Here is an 18,693-nt window from a genome sequence, read left to right as displayed (position 1 = left end):
ACTGTGTGAATCGAGCAAGTAGACAGCTCGATCCCACATCGGGGAGACATAGGAGGATCCAGGGGACAAGGTAAGTAACTCCCTGCCTGTATCCTGCGACGCAATCCTGAGTCTGGCTCGGGGGTTACCGCTATTGATGCTGAAATTCCACCCAGAGCCAGACTCGGGAATACCGCTCAGCAGGTTAACCGCTTGCCGACTGCCTAACGCACTTATTTGTCTGCAGAATGGCACGGGCAGGCAAAGCAATGTGCTCCTGTACCTTTAAGGAGGGGTGGCTCCCCTTCAGTCCACCTGCCCCTATCTATCTATTAGAATGCATGTGCCTCCACTGTAGGGACGCTCATTGTTTAGTGTTAGGACCACAGATTACAGGGTGCCTTGGCGTAGCTCTGTGGCTCATGCATGCCTTTGCAAATGCGTGCGGACAAAACCCCTTGTTTTTAACGCATACTGTTAGACAGGTTAATTGGTTGTTCTGCAGGCTGGACGGTAAGGAGGCTTGGTTTTTCCCTGGGCATTCCCCAGGTTTTGTTGTTATCTGCTTTAGCCTTCCAATGCAACTTACTGCGATTGCCAGCTATAGATGGGGGCGGTGGACACGTTTATGTTTCACCTGTGGTGCTTATATTGGTCCAGCAGTGCACCAACACCTTTGCAGCCATTGTGCTATATGCTGGGTGTTTGGTGTGCTCCTGTACCTTTAAGGAGGGGTGGCTCCCCTTCAGTCCACCTGCCCTTATCTATCCATCAGAATGCATGTGCCTCAATTGTGGGGACACTCATTGTTTAGTGTTAGGACCACAGATTACAGAGTGATTGGCGCGGCTCTGTGGCTCACGCATGCGTTTGCAAATGCGTGCGGACAAAACCCCTGTTTTTAACGCATACTGTTAGGCCCCGTACACACGACCAGTTTCCTCGGCAGAATTCAGCTTCCGACCGAGTTTCTGGCTGAATTCTGCCGAGGAAACTGGTCGTGTGTACACTTTCGGCCGAGGAAGCCGACGAGGAGCTCGGCGAGGAAATAGAGAACATGTTCTCTATTTCCTCGTTGTTCTATGGGAGCTCTCTCCCCGCCGAGCTCCTCGGCGGCTTCAGTGCTGAACTGGCCGAGGAACTCGATGTGTTTGGCACGTCGAGTTCCTCGGCCGTGTGTACGAGGCTTCAGACAGGTTAATTGGTTGTTCTGCAGGCTGGTCTGTAAGGGCATTCCCCAGGTTTTGTTGTTAAAAGCAATGTACAGGTACGTTGCTTTGAATCTGCTGCCTAGCGGGCGTGCGTGTGCCGTGGTCTCCATGACTGTGCCCGCTGGACCTGCGGAATCGATGTCACGGAGAGGCAGAATGGGGGGATGCCTGTGTAAACGAGGCATCTCCCTGTTCTGCCTAGTGACAGGACACTGATCGTCTGCTCCCTGTCATTGGGAGCAGTGATCAGTGTCATGTCACATGTAGTCCAGCCCCCACACAGTTAGAATCCCTCCCTAGGACACACTTAAACCCTTCCCCGCCCCCTACTGGTTAACCCTTTCACTGCCAGTGTCATTTACACAGTGAACAGTGCATTTTTAGAGCACTAATCGCTTTATAAATGACAATGGTCCCAAAATAGCGTCAAAAGTGTCCGATGCGTCAAAAGTGTGCAAGTGCTTGATTCACAAAGCACTTGCCTGTAAAGTTGCGGCGGCATAACGTAAATCCTCCGGCGCAAGCCCGCCTAATTCAAATGATCCGGCTAAGGGGCGTGGATCATTTAAATTAGGCGCGTTCCTGCGCCGAACGTACTGCGCATGCGCCGTCCCTAAAATTTCCCGACGTGCATTGCGCTAAATGATGTCGCAAGGACGTCATTGGTTTCGAAGTTAACGTAAATGGTGTCCAGCGCCATTCACGGACGACTTACGCAAACGATGTAAATTTTCAAATTTCTATGCGGGAACGACGGTCATACTTAACATTGACTGCGCCTCATATACCCAGGGGCAATTTTACGCGTCGCAAATCTTTCGTAACTGTCGTAACTTCACTGAGTCGGTCGGGCGTACGTTCGGGAATTTGCGTATTTTGCTAATTTGCATACTCGATCGGGAAAACGACGTCAGTGACACCTAGCGGCGGAAAAAAAATGCATTTAAGATCCGACAGCGTAAGAGCCTTACGCCTGTCAGATCTAATGGTTATCTATGCGTAACTGATTCTATGAATCAGGCGCATAGATACGACGGGCGGACTCAGAGATACGACGGCGTATCTCTTTTGAGAATCTGGCCCTATAAATTTTGCTCAAACCAATCAATATACGCTTATATATTTTTTTTAACAAAAATATGAAGAAGAATACAATCGACCTAAACTGAGGAAAAAAAAGAATTTATATATTTTTGGGGGATATTTATTATAGCAAAAAGTAAAAAATATTGTTCTTTTCTTTTTATATATTGTCACTCTATTTTTGTTTATAGCGCAAAAAACAAAGAGGTGATCAAATACCACCAAAAGAAAGCTCTATTTGTGGGAAAAAAATTACGTCAATTTCATTTGGGAGCCACGTCGCACTTGCAATTGTCAGTTAAAGCGACGCAGTGCCGAATCGCAAAAAGTGGCCCGGTCATTTGGCAGCCAAATCCTCCAGAGCTGAAGTGGTTAACATAGGTACTAAGTAGGCGCACCTTTTTGCTATTTATCGTCCTTTCTTTCTGTGTGGGGGATGGTTGAACTGTAGAAAGACAGAGATCCACGTTCCTGCTTACCAGAAACACAAGATCTCTGTCTTCCTTACAAGCAGAATAGCGATCTGCCCGCTGTTCTTCCTCTCTCAGGGTGATCGCTGGGTTTAAGGCGGCCCGCTGATCGGCTCCCACTGTGTCCAATCACAGCAGGGCTCTGGCTGAACGTGCGGAAGAAAAAAAATTACATACAGGTATGTTATTCTGCGCTTAGGGGCCACCCTGTCACAGTATATGTACATGGGGTGGTCCTTAAGCGGTTAATGAGGCACCAATTGCACTAAACACACAATGAGCAGACTACAATAAACAATGCAGCAAAAAGCATATGAGAGATACAGTGTTGAATATATACCAAACAACTCAGAACTTGCAGCCGCCACTTCTCTCTATGGGTATTGCTTAGACATGGGCACCAGCATAATGACATTATAGGGGTTTCACTTTTTCTACTGCTTGGCTTTTAGCAATGGGGGCTGCTACAGGTGATGCTGTGCTATATTTCCTAACCACTGTACAGAGTCAACCATTGAACTATTTTTAATACAATTGATTGATTTTTGTGATACAAAATATACAATGTCTGGTATATAATCTCTTCAAACACTGAAAAAGTCACATACTATACATGTGGTATCCCTATATTTGGGAGGAGTAGTAGAATGTGTTGTGGGGTGAATTTCTAAGTATGTGCATGCTGAGCATGAAAAATATAAAAATAAATGAACAATTTTGTGTAAAAAAAAAAAATTCATTATCTTTCCAAATTGTTTTAAAAAATTGTGGCAAAAAATGAAGTCCATAAAAGACTTACCATATCACTTAAAACATGTGGTCATTTTGTGGGTGCTTCTCCTGTCCTGGTTCTCCAGGGTTTCCAAAAATGTGATATGTAGTCAGAAAAATCAGGTGCATAATTTATGCCCCATGAAAGGCTGGTGCTCTTTGGGGTTTGGGGGCTTTCTATGTAGTTAAGCCCCATACACACGGTCGGACCTTTGTCCAACCAAAATCACATCTGTGTTAGAAATATCTTATTAATTTTTAACTTCAACTTTTATTTAAAAAAAAATACACTTTCCCTTCAATTACGCATTTTCAAAAAACTTGTGGCAAAAAAATTAAGTCTTTAAAAGACTCACCATGTCTCTTAGAAAATACATTGGGGTTTTTGCTTTCCAAAATGTGGTAATTTTGTGGCTGTTTGTTGTCCTGGCATTTCACCGACTCAAGAAACACGATAAGTAGTCAGGATATTAGACGTGTAATTTAGGCTCCTTCAACAAAAGGTGGTCCTTGGATTTTAGGCTCCCCTATGCAACTAGGCTATGAAAGAGTCTTACACATGTGGTATCCCATAATCGAGAGGAGAGGCTGAATGTGTTTTAGGGTGTAACTAAGAACAAAGGGCCAGATTCACAAAGGAGATACGACGGAGTATCTCAGATACTCCGTCGTATCTCTCAGAGTATCTATGCGACTGATTCATAGAATCAGTTACGCATAGATAGCCCTAAGATCCGACAACTGTAATTGTTTTACACTGTCGGATCTTAGGATGCAGTACCGCGGCCGCCGCTGGGGGAAGTTTGCGTCTTTAACCAGCGTCGAGTATGCAAATTAGGAGTTACGACGATCCACAACGGTTTTTCGCGTTCGCTACGTCGCTGCTAGTCTAGTTTCCCGTCGCAAATTTAGTTGTCGTTTTGGGTGCCCTAACTTTACACAGCACACGTATGTGCTGTATAAAGTATGGCCGTCGTTCCCGCGTCGAAATTTAAAAATTCACGTCGTTTGCGTAAGACGTCCGGGAATACGGAAGAACGCTACGCACGTCGCCGTTTGAAATAAATGACGTCACTTCGCGCAAAGCACGGCGGGAATTTTGAAACGGAGCATGCGCAGTAGGTCCGGCGCGGGAGCGCGCCTAATTTAAATGGCACACGCCCCTTTAAATTACGCGGGCTTACGCCGGAGGCCGTCAGCGTAGGTTTTCATTGCAAGTGCTTTGTGAATCAGGCACTTGCGATGAAAACTTGCGGCGGTGTAACGTATCTATGATACGTTACGCCGCCGCACTTCTACGTGAATCTGGCCCAAACTTCTTGATCTCCTTAAGTCCAGATTTCACCCTCAACACTCCATGGAAACTGCTCTCCTTAAACTCACAAACGACCTACTAATGGCTAAAAGCAATGGACACCATTATGTACTACTCCTGGACCTCTCTGCTGCCTTTGACACAGTGGACCACCCCTCCTCCTCAAAAAACTCCACTTCATTGGTCTCCGTGACTGTACTCTTCACTGGTTCTCACCCTACCTATCCCACTGAACCTTCCGTAAATATTCTACTTCCTCCTCTTCTCTTCCTTTCTCCGTGGGGGTTTCCCAAGGTTCTGTTCTTGAACCCCTCCTTTTCTCAATCTACACCTCTTCCCTGGGTCAGTTGATTGCCTCCCATGGCTTTCAATACAATTTCTATGTGGATGACACCCAAATCTATCTCTTTATTAATCTACCCCCCCCCCCCCAACTCACTCCATCAGTCTCCTCACGCATCACCTACTAACAGACAGACTGCATATCACATCACTCAAACTCAACCTATCCAAAACCAAGCTCATGATATTTCCTCCCCCACGTGCCTCTTCCCCTGATTTCTCTGTCAAAATCAAGGGCTCAACTATGAACCGGTCAACCCATGTTAAGGTGTAATCCTGGATTCTGAACTATCCTTTCGGCCCCACATCCAATCGCTGGCTATACTCCTTCAGTCCCTCATGAATGCTGCTGCCAGGCTCATCCACCTTACAAACTGCTCTGCATCTGCTACCCCTCTCTTCCAATCCCTCCATTGGCTGCCAATCAACCAATGAATTGAATTCAAGATACTAACAATAGCTTACAAAGTAAATATATGTATGGGGTGGCACTAAATCTAAATATTTCTAAATTAAATCACAAAATCATACACAGTATCCGTGTCATAAATATTCAATAGTGACCTAAACAGTAAAACCAACACATAAATGTCACTTAAAACACCACAAATAAAAATAAAGAGAAATTTCTTAGTGCAGTGCCAAATTTCTGATTCAAAATCCTGTGGAATGCAAAGAATTATATAATCCAGTGCTCAATCCCACCAATCCACCACCATGTGCAATGGCTGCTCACCTTAAACTCAAAAGGTAATACGCTTCAATATAATCACAAATCTTCATTCAGTGAATGTCACTCCATCATGGATGATACTCGGCTCCCAAATGGAATAAGCATAAACATCCTTATGGTGTAGTAGGTTTATTAACCCCTTCAATACCGGGCTTTTATACCCACCTCAATACCGGGCCTATTCTGGCACTTCTCTCCTACATGTACACATCATCATTCTTTTGCTAGAAACTTACGCAGAACCCCCAAACATTATATATGTTTTTTTAGCAGACACCCTAGGTAATAAAACGACAGTCATTGCAACATTTTATCTTGCGCGGTATTTGCGCAATAATTTTTCAAACGCCTTTTTTTTTGGAAAAAAATAGTTTCATGAATTAAAAAATAACAAAATAGTAAAGTTAGCCCAATTTTTTGTAAAATATGAAAGATTATACCTAACATGTCACGCTTTAAAATTGCGCACACTCATGGAATGGCGCCAGACTTCGGTACTTAAAAATCTCCATAGGCGGCGCTTTGAAAATTTTTACAGGCTACCAGTTTAGATTTACAGAGGAGGTCTAGAGCGAGAATTGTTGCTGGCACTCTAACGCACGCGACGATACCTCACATATGTGGTTTGAACGGCGTTTACATATGTGGGCGGGACTTACGTGTGCGTTCGCTTCTGAGCAAGAGCTACCGGGGATAGGGGCGTTTTAATTTTTCATTTTTTATTATTATTATTTTTTTTTTTACACTTTTATTTTAAAAAAAAATCACCTATTACAAGGAATATAAACATCCCTTATAATAGGAAATGTGTGTGACAGGTCCCCTTTATGGAGAGATGCAGGGTGAATAAGACCCCGCATCTCTCCTCCAGGCTGGAAAGAATGAGATCGGTGAAATCGTGGCATTGTTTACTTCCCGTTACCCGAGCGTGATTTCATCACATCGCGCCCGGGCCTCCTACGGTCATAGAAATGACTGGTGACCATCTGGTCATCAGTCATCTCTATGCTTCCTAGCCTGTGCTGGACGTTTCTTTCTCCGGGCCCCCAATGGCACGGGAGAGCCCGGAGAAGCACCGAATGGTGGCCTATAAGAACCACCGCTATGATCATTCTTATCGTGCACAGAATCACCGGCATGAAAGAATGATATCTGAATGATGCCTCTAGCTGCAGGCATCATTCAGATATCACTGCACAAAGCCCAGGACGTCATATGACGTCCACCCAGGATGGGAGATCCCCTCTGTGGACGTCAAATGACTATGGGCCAGTAGTGAAGTGGTTAAAAACAATGTAGGCACTTAAGTTAAAATAACACTATTGCATCCAGAATTGGTAACTGTGGGGTCACACAGCAGCAGAACGATGATGAATCTGAACTTCCGATCTCGTAAACGGAAGTGACATCAGACGACTCCTGGGAGTGTGGACCAGTTGGAGTCCAGGCTGAGGTTGACACTCATCAATCCCTCTCTTGGTCTGTGCTGCTGTGCTATGGATTACCACCCTCTACCTCAATGTTGCTCTCTGTTTGCTTAAATGTAAATTTGGATATTTTGTGTCCAATAAATTATGACACTTTTTACTGATCCAGAACCTTGGCACTTTTGTTTTCCTGTATCATTCAAAGTGTGACAACGCTGAAAACTGAAAAATGGCCTAGGCAGGAAGGGGATTTAACATGTTGGTCTTCAAGTGGTTAAACGTGTACAAAGTTGAACAGTGCAGCCTATAGAGCCATTATCGTTACTAAACATTAATAAGCGGACGGTAGAACTTTTCAGTGATTTCTTACATATTAACAATATGAACATGGTATGAGACTTTGGCCTCGTACACACGACCAGTTTCCTCGACAAAATCCATCAAGAAAAATGCTGGCAGAGCTTTTTTGCAGAGGAAAACAGTCGTGTGTATGTTTTTCGTCAAGAAAACTGTCGTGGATCTCGACGAGAAAAAAAGAGAACATGTTCTCTTTTTTCTCGTTGGGAGTCTCAATTTCTTCATCGTGTTTCTCGTCGGGCTGGTTTACGATGAGAAACACGTTCGTGTGTATGCTTAGAAACTCCCGCATGCTCAGAATAAAGTATAAGACGGGAGCGCACCTTCGGTAAAAGTAGCGTTCGTAATGGAGATAGCACATTCGTCACGCTGTAACAGACTGAAAAGCACGAATCGTCCCTCACCAGACTTTTACTTAACATGCAGTAACACGAGATTAGCAAAAGCAGCCCCAAGGGTGGCGCCAGTGGAATTGAACTTCCCCTTTATAGTGCCGCCGTACGTGTTGTACGTCACCGCATTTGAGAACAACGAGATTTTGTCTTGACAGTGTGTATGCAAAGAAAGCTTGACAAGATTCTCGACAAAATGACGTTTCATTTACAACGAGATTCTCAGTCATGTGTACGAGGCCTTAGGAATGAACAATGGTTTGGCTACACTGTTTCTAGACTTTTTAAGGATATACAGCAGTAAAGAGAAAATCCAGGCAACAAACACAGTTTACTTTAATTTTAGTTTTCTAATCCACTGTAGTTTTCTAATCTTCTGCTAGTATAAAAAGATAATGTATCTGAAGCCCATGTTATGTAACTTTCACTCCCCCTGCTTCCTGGATCACCAATTACATTCCAGTTTGTAAAGCATTTTAATTATTCTTTCACTGTTTTCAGGAACAAGTTCCAAATATACAATGCAAACAATTTTATTAGAAACAGTATCTTCCACATAAACAAAGCAAAAACATCAATCATAATTGTTAAAGAGAATTGGTGACTGCCTGTCTAATTGGGACAAACAGCTGTGTCCATGAAGCTACTGCATCCCATACACTTGAAAGTATAACCAAAATTTCTGCACTTAGTGACATTAAAGAAATGTGGCCAGCTGCACTCAATAGTAGCCAGAGTAAAACATATACTGTACAAACTGAATAAAACATTACTTGTGCTGTCCATTTACAAATAAATCAAATGACACAAATAATCAAATGCATGAATAAAGACACCAAATTTTCATCTACATATGCAAAGTGCAACAGTAAAAATAATTGTGCAAAACCACATTTTTTACGAATATTTTTATAGTGAGCAAGCAAAAAAGGGTACTAACAAACATATAGTAACAAAACAACATTTCATCACACAAGACATTTTCAGGGAACTCTGAAACACATTCAGGTGGGGCTTAGTTGTGACGTCACTACGCACGACAGTTCGAGCAGTGTGCTGGTATGCTGTTTTGCTACTATATGTACCCTTTTTTGCTTTGTATAAACTACTATTTTAATGGAATCATACTATACAGTTTATTTATTTCCTCCTATGTGCCTTGGATTGTCAATGCATTATTTGAGTCCGGGTTCGCTCTCAGTGAAGGCGTTTAAAGAGCCAGGTGACATCCTTGAGGCATAGCCTCTGTTTCTATCAAATGCTCAGGACCTCATGGTTGAGAAGTCATTTGAATCCGGTAAGGAGCTGGTGTGCAAGCATGTGGTGGAACACAAATTGGACACATCATTACATGCCAAGTGTTATCACAGCTTATTAACATAATATGTGGACTTTTATATTGTAGTTCCACTTTATATAATTTGATGCAAGGTAGTAGTGTTCACAACAATAGTATATGTATATATGAATCACTTGCTACATATGTGCATCTGATGTATTTATTAAGTTTGTACTGTATATGGTTTTGCACAATTATTTTTCCAGTTTTACTTTGTGTATGTAGAGGGTGTGTTTTTGTTCATAAATTTGTGTAACTTGATCTATTTTTAAAGCGACAACGCAATTTTTATTCATCCCCCTACACTTACATGTGCTGCCTGCATAAAGCACCTGTTGGCTCTAGCCGCATAAACACACGGCCCATTCACAGACTAAGGGCCTCAGATCCCATGTGAATGAAGCCTAAGGCCCCTTTCACACACACATGTCCGTTTTTACAGACTCTGCTTGCTCAGCAGGGATCGCTCTGTTGATCCCCATTGACCCGGCGGATGACAGGTCCATCTCTGCTCACTGTGCAGGAACAGACCAGTCAGAGCTCCGCTCCCCTCTGTGGGAAATCGGATGAAAATGGACTGCCTGTCTGTTTTCACTCGATCCACCAGACGGATGGAAAACAGGGTTTCCATCCGTCTGGATTATACGGAGCGGATCGGATGTCAGCGGACATGTCACCGCTGACATCCGTCGCTCCATCAACCTGCATGGAGCATCCATTCAGGTCCACCTAAAAAACTGACAGATGGACCTGAATGGCCCGCATGTGTGATAGGGGCCTTACTGTACTCGAAATACAACCTGTCAATTAAAGTTCTACTTCTAAGAAAATATATGGGCTGCTGCCACTGTTATTTTCCAGGATTCTGATCCATTTGCTTTGATATTGTTTCATTAATTTCACGTAATTACAAAGTACTAGAGCTTGACTAACAGTCAATGCTATTGAATGCTATTGTAACAGGGATAATTTTTCATCATGTACGGGGATACATGTACCCGGGTACACCTTACAGCTAAAAACAGATTAATCAGTCGGTTATCAAACACACGTGTTCATACTTGTCACAAAATGTATTCAGAACTTACAAAATCTTTATTGAGCATAAATACTTGCAATTTTTTACTAAGTATGATTCAATAATTAGCATTTAATAATTATCATCTTAACATCTATGCAGTTGACATATTTACCATGTTACATATATGTAAAATTTGATCAGCTCAACATACCTTTCAGACTACAGCCATTAGCTGGATCAATTTCCTTTCCATCTACCTTATATAACCAGCGTCCAGGTATATTCACATTTGTGGTTTCTTCAATGCTGACAATCTCTGGTGAGCGGGATCCAGGAACACTGAAAAAATTGGTGCTATTTCCACCAATAAACCCAGCCTGAAAAATAGTTATGCTGGTTAATATTTTGTTGATTGAAATATATACTGATCTCATAATAAATTTAAAGCTAAAACGTCTTTTTCTTCTACTTCTGTTTGAACGATAAAACCTCTGTCAGTATTTCAATTTTTTTTTTTTTTAATGGGTCACGTCCGAAATTATGAGATTTAGAGAAGTCTAATGCTGCGTACACACGGTCGGTCAAACCGATGAGAACGGTCTGATGGACCGTTTTCATCGGACCAAACCGATCGTGTGTAGGCCCCATCAGTTATTTATCCATAGGTTAAAAAAAAGCAATCTTGTTTTAAATTAAACCGATGGATATCTAATCGATAGAAAAAAACGATTTGTAGGCACGTCGGTTAAAAATCCATGCATGCTCAGAATCAAGTCGACGCATGCTTGGAAGCATTGAACTTCATTTTTTTCAGCACGTCGTTATGTTTTACGTCACCGCGTTCTGACACGATCGTTTTTTTAACTGATGGTGAGTAGGCATGACTGACCATCAGTCAGCTTCATCGGTTAACCGATCGTGTGTACAAGGCATAAGTTGTTTTACCTTGCACATGCAGACATTAGGAAGAAAACGCTAGCTTGCAGGATCTAAAAACTGCAGAAAGACACTGGTTTGAGAGCTAAGAAAGTATGACGTTTTAGGGAGGGGATGGAACTAATTGAGCTTATGTTGATGGGGGCAAATGGTTGAATAGTTGTTTTAATTTTCCTTACCGGTTAAGGTTTAAAACACACTACGCACGGTTAGCTGTCAGTAGGTTGTTGAAGAATATCTCAAATAGATATCCATCTAGACTATGTACTAATATTCTCAGTTTTTATAGTTTTGCCTCCACTTGCTTTCTCTAGCTGCATAGTGTGATTAAATTATATGAACACCAAAGTTTTACTTGTTAATCTAACAGACCTGGTCTGACACACCCTCTGTCAGGATCCAGATCTGAAACCAGGATATCTGTTGTGCCTGGCAGTAGCTCTTCTTACTGAGTCAACTGAAATACTGAACAGCTTCCTGCCTAATGATCACTTGGACAACCATACTTTGTATCTTGTTTCTGGTACAACTTGGACTCTTTCCTCCTCCCATGAACTTCCTATTTTACGCAAAGTCTCTGCTCTTCCTATGACCCATGGTTTATTAGTGTGCCGCTCAGGCTCGATCACTGTGGGGAGCAGAAGTGCTAGCAAGGGATGGAGTTCCTTCCAGCTCCTGTAGTCACTGGAAGAAAGAGAGGAAAGGTGCCGCACATCCACAGAGTCCTATGGTGGTATGAGAGACAACCTCGACCTGGGCTCCCACCAGGCTGGAATTATCTCTCTTATACCACCACAGGACTCCGTGGATTTGCAGCACCAGGGATCTTTCCTCTCTTCTCTGCTCTTCCTGTTTGCCAGATTATTTTGCTCTTCTCCATTCAATATCTTATTCCCTGCTCTCCTGCTGCTGTCTGTATCTTCACTACCACTTGTTACCGCCCTTTGGCTTGTTCCTTGACTATACTTCCTCTTGATCCCAACCTGCAACCACTTGTAATGCCACGTACACAAGACCGTTTTTAATGGTCTAGAAAAAACAACATTTTTTTCAACCCGATTATTGTTAATTCGGCCTTGCCTACACACGATCGTGGAAAAAAAAATGCTCTAGCAAAGCGCGGTGACGTACAACACATACAACGGCACTACAAAGGGGAAGTACCATTCGGATGGCGCCACCCTTGGGGCTGCTTTTGCTGATTTCGTGTTAGTAAAACTTTGGTGAGAGACGGTTCGCGATTTTCAGTCTGTTACAGCGTGATGAATGTGCTATCTCCATTACGAACGGTATTTTTACCAGAATGAGCGCTCCCATCTCATAACTTGCTTCTGAGCATTTTCACGTCGTTAAAGCGCCCACACGACTAATTTTTACGACGTTAAAAAAGACAGCGTTAAAAATGACACGAAAATTTAGAGCATGTTCTAAATTTTTAATGCCCATTTTTACCGTCGCAAAAAATGCTCTGGAGCCCACACACGGTAGTTTTTAATGACATTAAAAAAAAAAAATTGACATTGCGAAAAACGGTCGTGTGTACGCGGCATTACAAATGGTTGAGCTTGTTTTTTGACTATGCTCCTACTCGATCCTCACCTGTTACATCTGCTACTGGACCCTGGCTTGCTCACCTCCTGGTTGGGCAATCACGAGGACCATAACCTGGCAGTAGCACACAGCAAAATATGTCTCCACCACCAGGAGCTCTTGTGAAGCCCAGTTAGTGCTTAAACCCTGCACCTTAAATGAGCCCAACTCACCCTCCAGGGGGGTCTGCTCATGTAATTTATCCTGATGGTTTCTGTTTGAGCCTTTCTACTGGTCTCTCAGCCTGACCATGACACCCCCTTTATTCTTCTGCAATACAAGTCAGGGAGAGGAAGCTTGAGCTGAGGGGTGTGACTGTTACTTATCTATGCCAGCATAGAGCACAGCAGTGCTGTCCAAAGCTGTCCCTTCTGCTTATTCATCCAGAGTGGGGGCACTCAAATACAGGTGGTGTATTACTGGCCAGATCAGCAGGTTAAAAACAGAGATAAAAAAAGCCTAGGAAAGGAAAACTGACATCACATCTAATTATTGGCAAGCTGCAATATATAACATTTTTGGTTTTGAGTTTATTACCGCTCTAAAATATCCTGGTATTGTTATTGAGAAACATCCTCTCATGTGTTTTATTATTATGTTTTTGACATAGAAATGTAAACCAACAGTTAATTATAATACACATAAACCCCACAAATATAAATGTCAGAGAACCAACCATGGAAGAACTGGCAGACCTGTCTTGCACGGACCTACGAGCACAGTGCGCATGCGCGCGCATACGGGCAACAACACCATAAATACATTGTTCTTTACTGTGCACGCGCGTGCGCCATTGCGCACACAATGCGGGCGGGACTCCTGGCGTCAGTGCCATATTTAAAGCTTGCTGCAGCAGTCACCAACTGCTGCATGATCTTCAGCCCTTGGTGTGATCCTGAATCCTTGTTCCTGTTCTCCTTGTATTCCTGTTGACGACCCGGCTTGCCTGACCAGACTTCTCCGTGTATGACCCCTGGCTTGTCTCTCGGCTTATGCTTGTCCTGTTCCTGTCTGCTGGATCCAGTGTATGACCTCGGCTTGCCTTCTGACCTGTTCCAGTCACTTCCTGCTTCCTGTGTATGACTACCGGCTCAGCTCCTGACTCCGCCCCTGGGTTTCCTGCCAGTCCACCTCATCTACTACTTCCGTGGTAACCCCTGCCTGACTGCGTATCATGGTCTACAGCTGATCTCCAACATCTACTTAGCAAGTCGCAGCTGGCAACTCCTGCATCTCTGGGCATAGCTCCCCCTGTGTCACCTCCAGGGGGCGTTCTGCACTTAGTCGCAAGGGAAGCCCTCTCAGCACTTCGGCCTCTGGTAAGGTACGTGACAATAAAGAACACAAAATTAAATGAATAAAAGTATCCTAAATATACTCAAAAACCCACCCCAAGTAGGAAAAATAAAAGTAGAAAAATTTAAGACATTTTTACCTAGTAGCTTAGTGAAAGAAAATGCGTTCCTGCTTTGGCAAAATTAGTAACTTTGCAACAGAATCAGTTTGCCTAAAGTCACTCTGCTCATCCTTATGAAAGAGAAAGAAATGTAGGGGCCACTCATATTACCAAGTAAATTGTAGACGATAAGAGATGGACAGCCGCACTCCAAAAAACCTTTAGGTTGTCTTTAATATAAAAAGATTTTTAAAAATGCACTACGCGATTCACACTTTAGATCAGTGCTTAGTCATGGCTTAGCACCCTTGATCTCCTGAATAGCCATTGATTGTTCATTCACACCCACCTGGAGCGGTAACTCCCTTTCTCTCATATTACCAAGTACTGTGCTACAAAATATGCTTTTTCATGCATTGAGGCACAGTGCATTAGTCAACTAAAAAAAAATAATATATAAAATAGACTGTAATGTACCTCAACATGCCAAAGTTTGGGTCATGCTGCATTCATGTGTTGAGATGCCCTTAGATGTGTTGTAATGCATGTGTGCTGGGGTGTCATTCAATATGAATAGTACTGCAACACACAAACACGTGCATGGTGGATTGTTACTGCGCAATGTGGTACCATTATGTTTTACTACTCATTGTTGCAGTGCACTGGTGTGAATTAACACATATGGTACAGAAAGATACATTTCCAGAGATAAAGGTATGCAGGGATAAAGCTTGAGAATCTAGGACAGCCCTGGTAATCAAGAACAGCTGGCAAGTACAAGGTAAGAAGAGAGCAGGGCCAAGGCCACCCACGGGAGGACAGTGCTAATACCAAACCAAAGCACCACTTAGATGGGTATGAATAGAGTTGAGGACTATTTGTGTGAGGTTACACTGTGTTTATAAGAAAACGATACCTAATACATATATTCTGGAATAAATCCTGGTCAGTTAAGAGAACATCTGAGAGGAGTGTATTTCCACTAAATGCCGCTAATGTTACACTGGTTTTGTGGCAACATTTTTACATTGTAGAACCCCAAAAGCAAACATTTATTATATTTCAGCTTACCAATTCTTAGATGTGTTGGCGGCGTTAGTTTTCTTTTTTAGGATTTCTTCTATGTTCATCCGTTGACGTAAGGTGTCCATTTATGATGGAGAGATTAGCCACGAACGTGTTGTTTGCGGCCTATCTCACATGTGCGTCAGTTTATGTAGCTGAGATGAGAGTTGGAGACCATGGGCCGGAATCAGTATCTGTCCGGCCGGCGTAACGTATCTCCGATACGTTACACCGCTCTAACTTTGGGCGCGAGTTCTTTATTCAGAAAGAACTTGCGCCCTTAGTTACGGCGGCGTAACGTATGTGTTGCGGCGTAAGGCCACGTAATTCAAATGGGGATGTAGGGGGCGCGTTTTATTTAAATTTGTGTTGACCCGCGTTTTTTACGTTTTATTTGAATGGCGCATGCGCCATCCATAAAATATCCCAGTGTGCATTGCTCTAAATGATGTCGCAAGGACGTCATTGGTTTTGACGTGAACGTAAATTACGTCCAGCCGTATTCGCGAATGACTTACGCAAACGACGTAAAATTTCAAAACTCGGCGCGGGAACTACGGCCATACTTAACATTAGCTACGCCTCATATAGCAGGGGTAACTATACGCCGGAAAAAGCTGAACGCAAACGTCGTAAAAAAAAGCGCCGAGCGGTCGTTCGTTTCTGAATCGGCATAAATACTCATTTGCATGTTCCTCGCGTAAAAATACGGAAGCTCCACCTAGCGGCCAGCCTGAAATTGCAGCCTAAGATCCGACGGTGTAAGTCACTTACACCTGTCGGATCTTAGGGATATCTATGCGTAACTGATTCTCTGAATCAGTCGCATAGACACGACCGGCCAAACTCAGAGATACGACGGCGTATCAGGAGATACGCCGTCGTGTCTCTTTCTGAATCCAGCCCCTTGTTCTTTGCTTCTCTTCTCATCACATCACAAAACACTTCTGTTATTCGCCTTTACACAAACAGCCATTTGTTTATGAAGGTGAGATCTGAGCACCTCACTGGTCGTCTGTGTAAAATATCTCACTTCCTTCTTCTCCAACTCAGAGACTTAGCAGGGAGAGAAGCTGCTGCGATTTGAGGAAGAAGACTACCGTCTTCCTCCATGAGCACCTGCGTGTGAAAAGTTAACATAAATGATAACTATCTAGCTATCTATCTTTCTCAATTTCCCACGTAGGAATTTCCACCATCAACACAAATATAAATGAGGTTCCACCTCGTGGGTCTGTCTACCAGTGCCACTGCTCATGCCTTTTGCCTTGGTCCTCCAGACCATCAAACACAGAACCTCACTACTCTCATACAAACTCTGCACCTCTGCTCTTTTCTAGCTGCTTGCTGTTTTATCACTGACTGCACCTACACTGTGTTGGGAGGTATTCTCCTGACCCCTATGCAGAGAACTCTCTGGGTGGAGCCCTAAACTATTGTCAGGTTTATGGCAAGACCCAGACACTGAGTTGGAGACTTCTTCCCTCCCAAAAGTTCCTGAGCTCCAAACCCTGATTCAGAAAATACAAAACAGATGAAAAATGACCTTTTTTCCACTCAGAAATGACACTCTGGAGCGCCTCAAACTGTCACAGTTGCCAGACCACGCACTGTCACATTATATAAAGTTATATATTGTTATATTGCATTGTCTTATAGGCCTCATTTACATTTGAGCAATGCAGCATTGCGGGTTACTGTCTGCAATTTTGGATTGTGCCAAAATCACATTATAAATTTGCAACATAAACTTAAGTATCATTTATGGTTAATGGCACCCCAAATTCGGTTAGTAGATGCCCATTTTTCCTCACATGTTGTGGTGTGACAAACGCTACAAAATGCAAGTAAAAAAAAATGCGATTCTCCATGCCTGAAAAGGCTCACAAGCCTTTTTGGTGCTTTTGACATGGAAAGGGCAGCCCTTTGAGGGGAATGAGCTGGCCTTCGTGCAAAGTCTGAAAACAGGTGAAAAACACAAGTGAGCCCCCTTCCAGCTGCCTGTCACCTTTTCTGGGCTCTCATGTTCCACCAGAAAGCCCGGGACCAGCGTGAGTGGTTAGGTTGGCTGCCCACAATAGAAAGGAGGAGACATCTGTTCCTCCTTCTCCTTTGTGACACATGAAGCTAGAAGTGATGAGGACTTTGTCACTTCCAGTTTCAGTGCTGTGTTTCTATTTGTTTCTATTACAGCGAGGAAAGCAGCTTGTTAAACAGATCTCTGGTTGATCAGCTGCTTTGAAGGACAGAGGAGTCATTAGAAGCCTAATAGATCCCTGATCTCTCCATAAAGTTAACCTGTTACTGCCCAAATATGAAAATGAAGAATTACGGCGCTGTCTAATGGGCTGGGTAGGGGGACTGCAGCAGTACCTGTGGATCTGATCCTAACAGAAAGAGTGCTAATTAAATGAAAAAGTGGTAACTGCGCTGTGGGGAAGGGGTGAAGGAAGGGGGAGGGGAGGGACAGTGAGTGGACTAAACAGTGAAAAAGAGAAAATATCCTATTAATACTGCAATAAACAGTACAAATAAGTGTATATAAATGTGCAGTAAACAGATACCTATAATATATGTAGTGGTTAACAGTAGGGATGAGCCGAACACCCCCCTGTTCGGTTCGCACCAAAACTTGCGAACACACCAATGAACTTTAGAACCCTATTAAAGTCTATGGGACTCGAACATTTGAAATCTAAAGTACTAATTTTATAGGCTAAAATGCAAGTTATTGTCCTAAAAAGTGTTTGGGGACCTGGGTCCTGTCCCAGGGGACATGTATCAATGCAAAAAAAGTTTTAAAAAAGGCAGTTTTTCCAGGAGCAGTGAATTTAATAATGCTAAAAGTGAAACAATAAAAGTGAAATATTACTTTAAATTTTGTACCTAGGGAGTGTGTAAAGTTAGCATGTGAAATATCGCATGTTTCCCGTACATAGAACTGTCCCTGCACAAAGTGTCATTTCTGAAAGGTTAAAAAAGGCATTTAAAACCGGACTTGCAGCTATAAGGAATTGTCGGCTCCGGCAATTCATAGAGAATTCATTCATAAAAAAAAAAAAGCGTTGGGGTCCCCCCAAATTCAATAACCAGGCCCTTCAGGTCTGCTATGGATATTAAGGGGAACCCTGCCGTCAATTTAAAAAAAAATGATGTGGGGTTCCCCCCAAATATCCATTCCAGACCCTTTAGGTCTGGTGTGGATTTTAAGGGGAACTCCACCCCAAAAAAATTTTTAAAAATGGCGTGGCGTTCCCCCAAAAATC

The 18,693-nt window shown here is 43.1% G+C and overlaps 1 protein-coding gene across 1 annotated transcript in view; it reads right to left on the bottom strand.

Moving 5' to 3' along the window:
* The window catches only part of LOC120915224 (alpha-tectorin-like), a 128,870-nt gene that overhangs the window by 86,351 nt on the left and 23,826 nt on the right, over positions 1 to 18,693 (bottom strand). Inside the window, exon 4 of the mRNA XM_040325555.1 lies at positions 10,652 to 10,817. Within this exon, the coding sequence (XP_040181489.1) occupies positions 10,652 to 10,817 (166 nt within the window). The remainder of the gene's footprint in view (positions 1 to 10,651; positions 10,818 to 18,693) is intronic.

The sequence above is a fragment of the Rana temporaria genome, chromosome 10 (genome assembly GCF_905171775.1).
Source record: "Rana temporaria chromosome 10, aRanTem1.1, whole genome shotgun sequence".
Lineage (NCBI taxonomy): Eukaryota > Metazoa > Chordata > Amphibia > Anura > Ranidae > Rana > Rana temporaria.
This window is presented reverse-complemented; position numbering and strand designations above follow the sequence as displayed.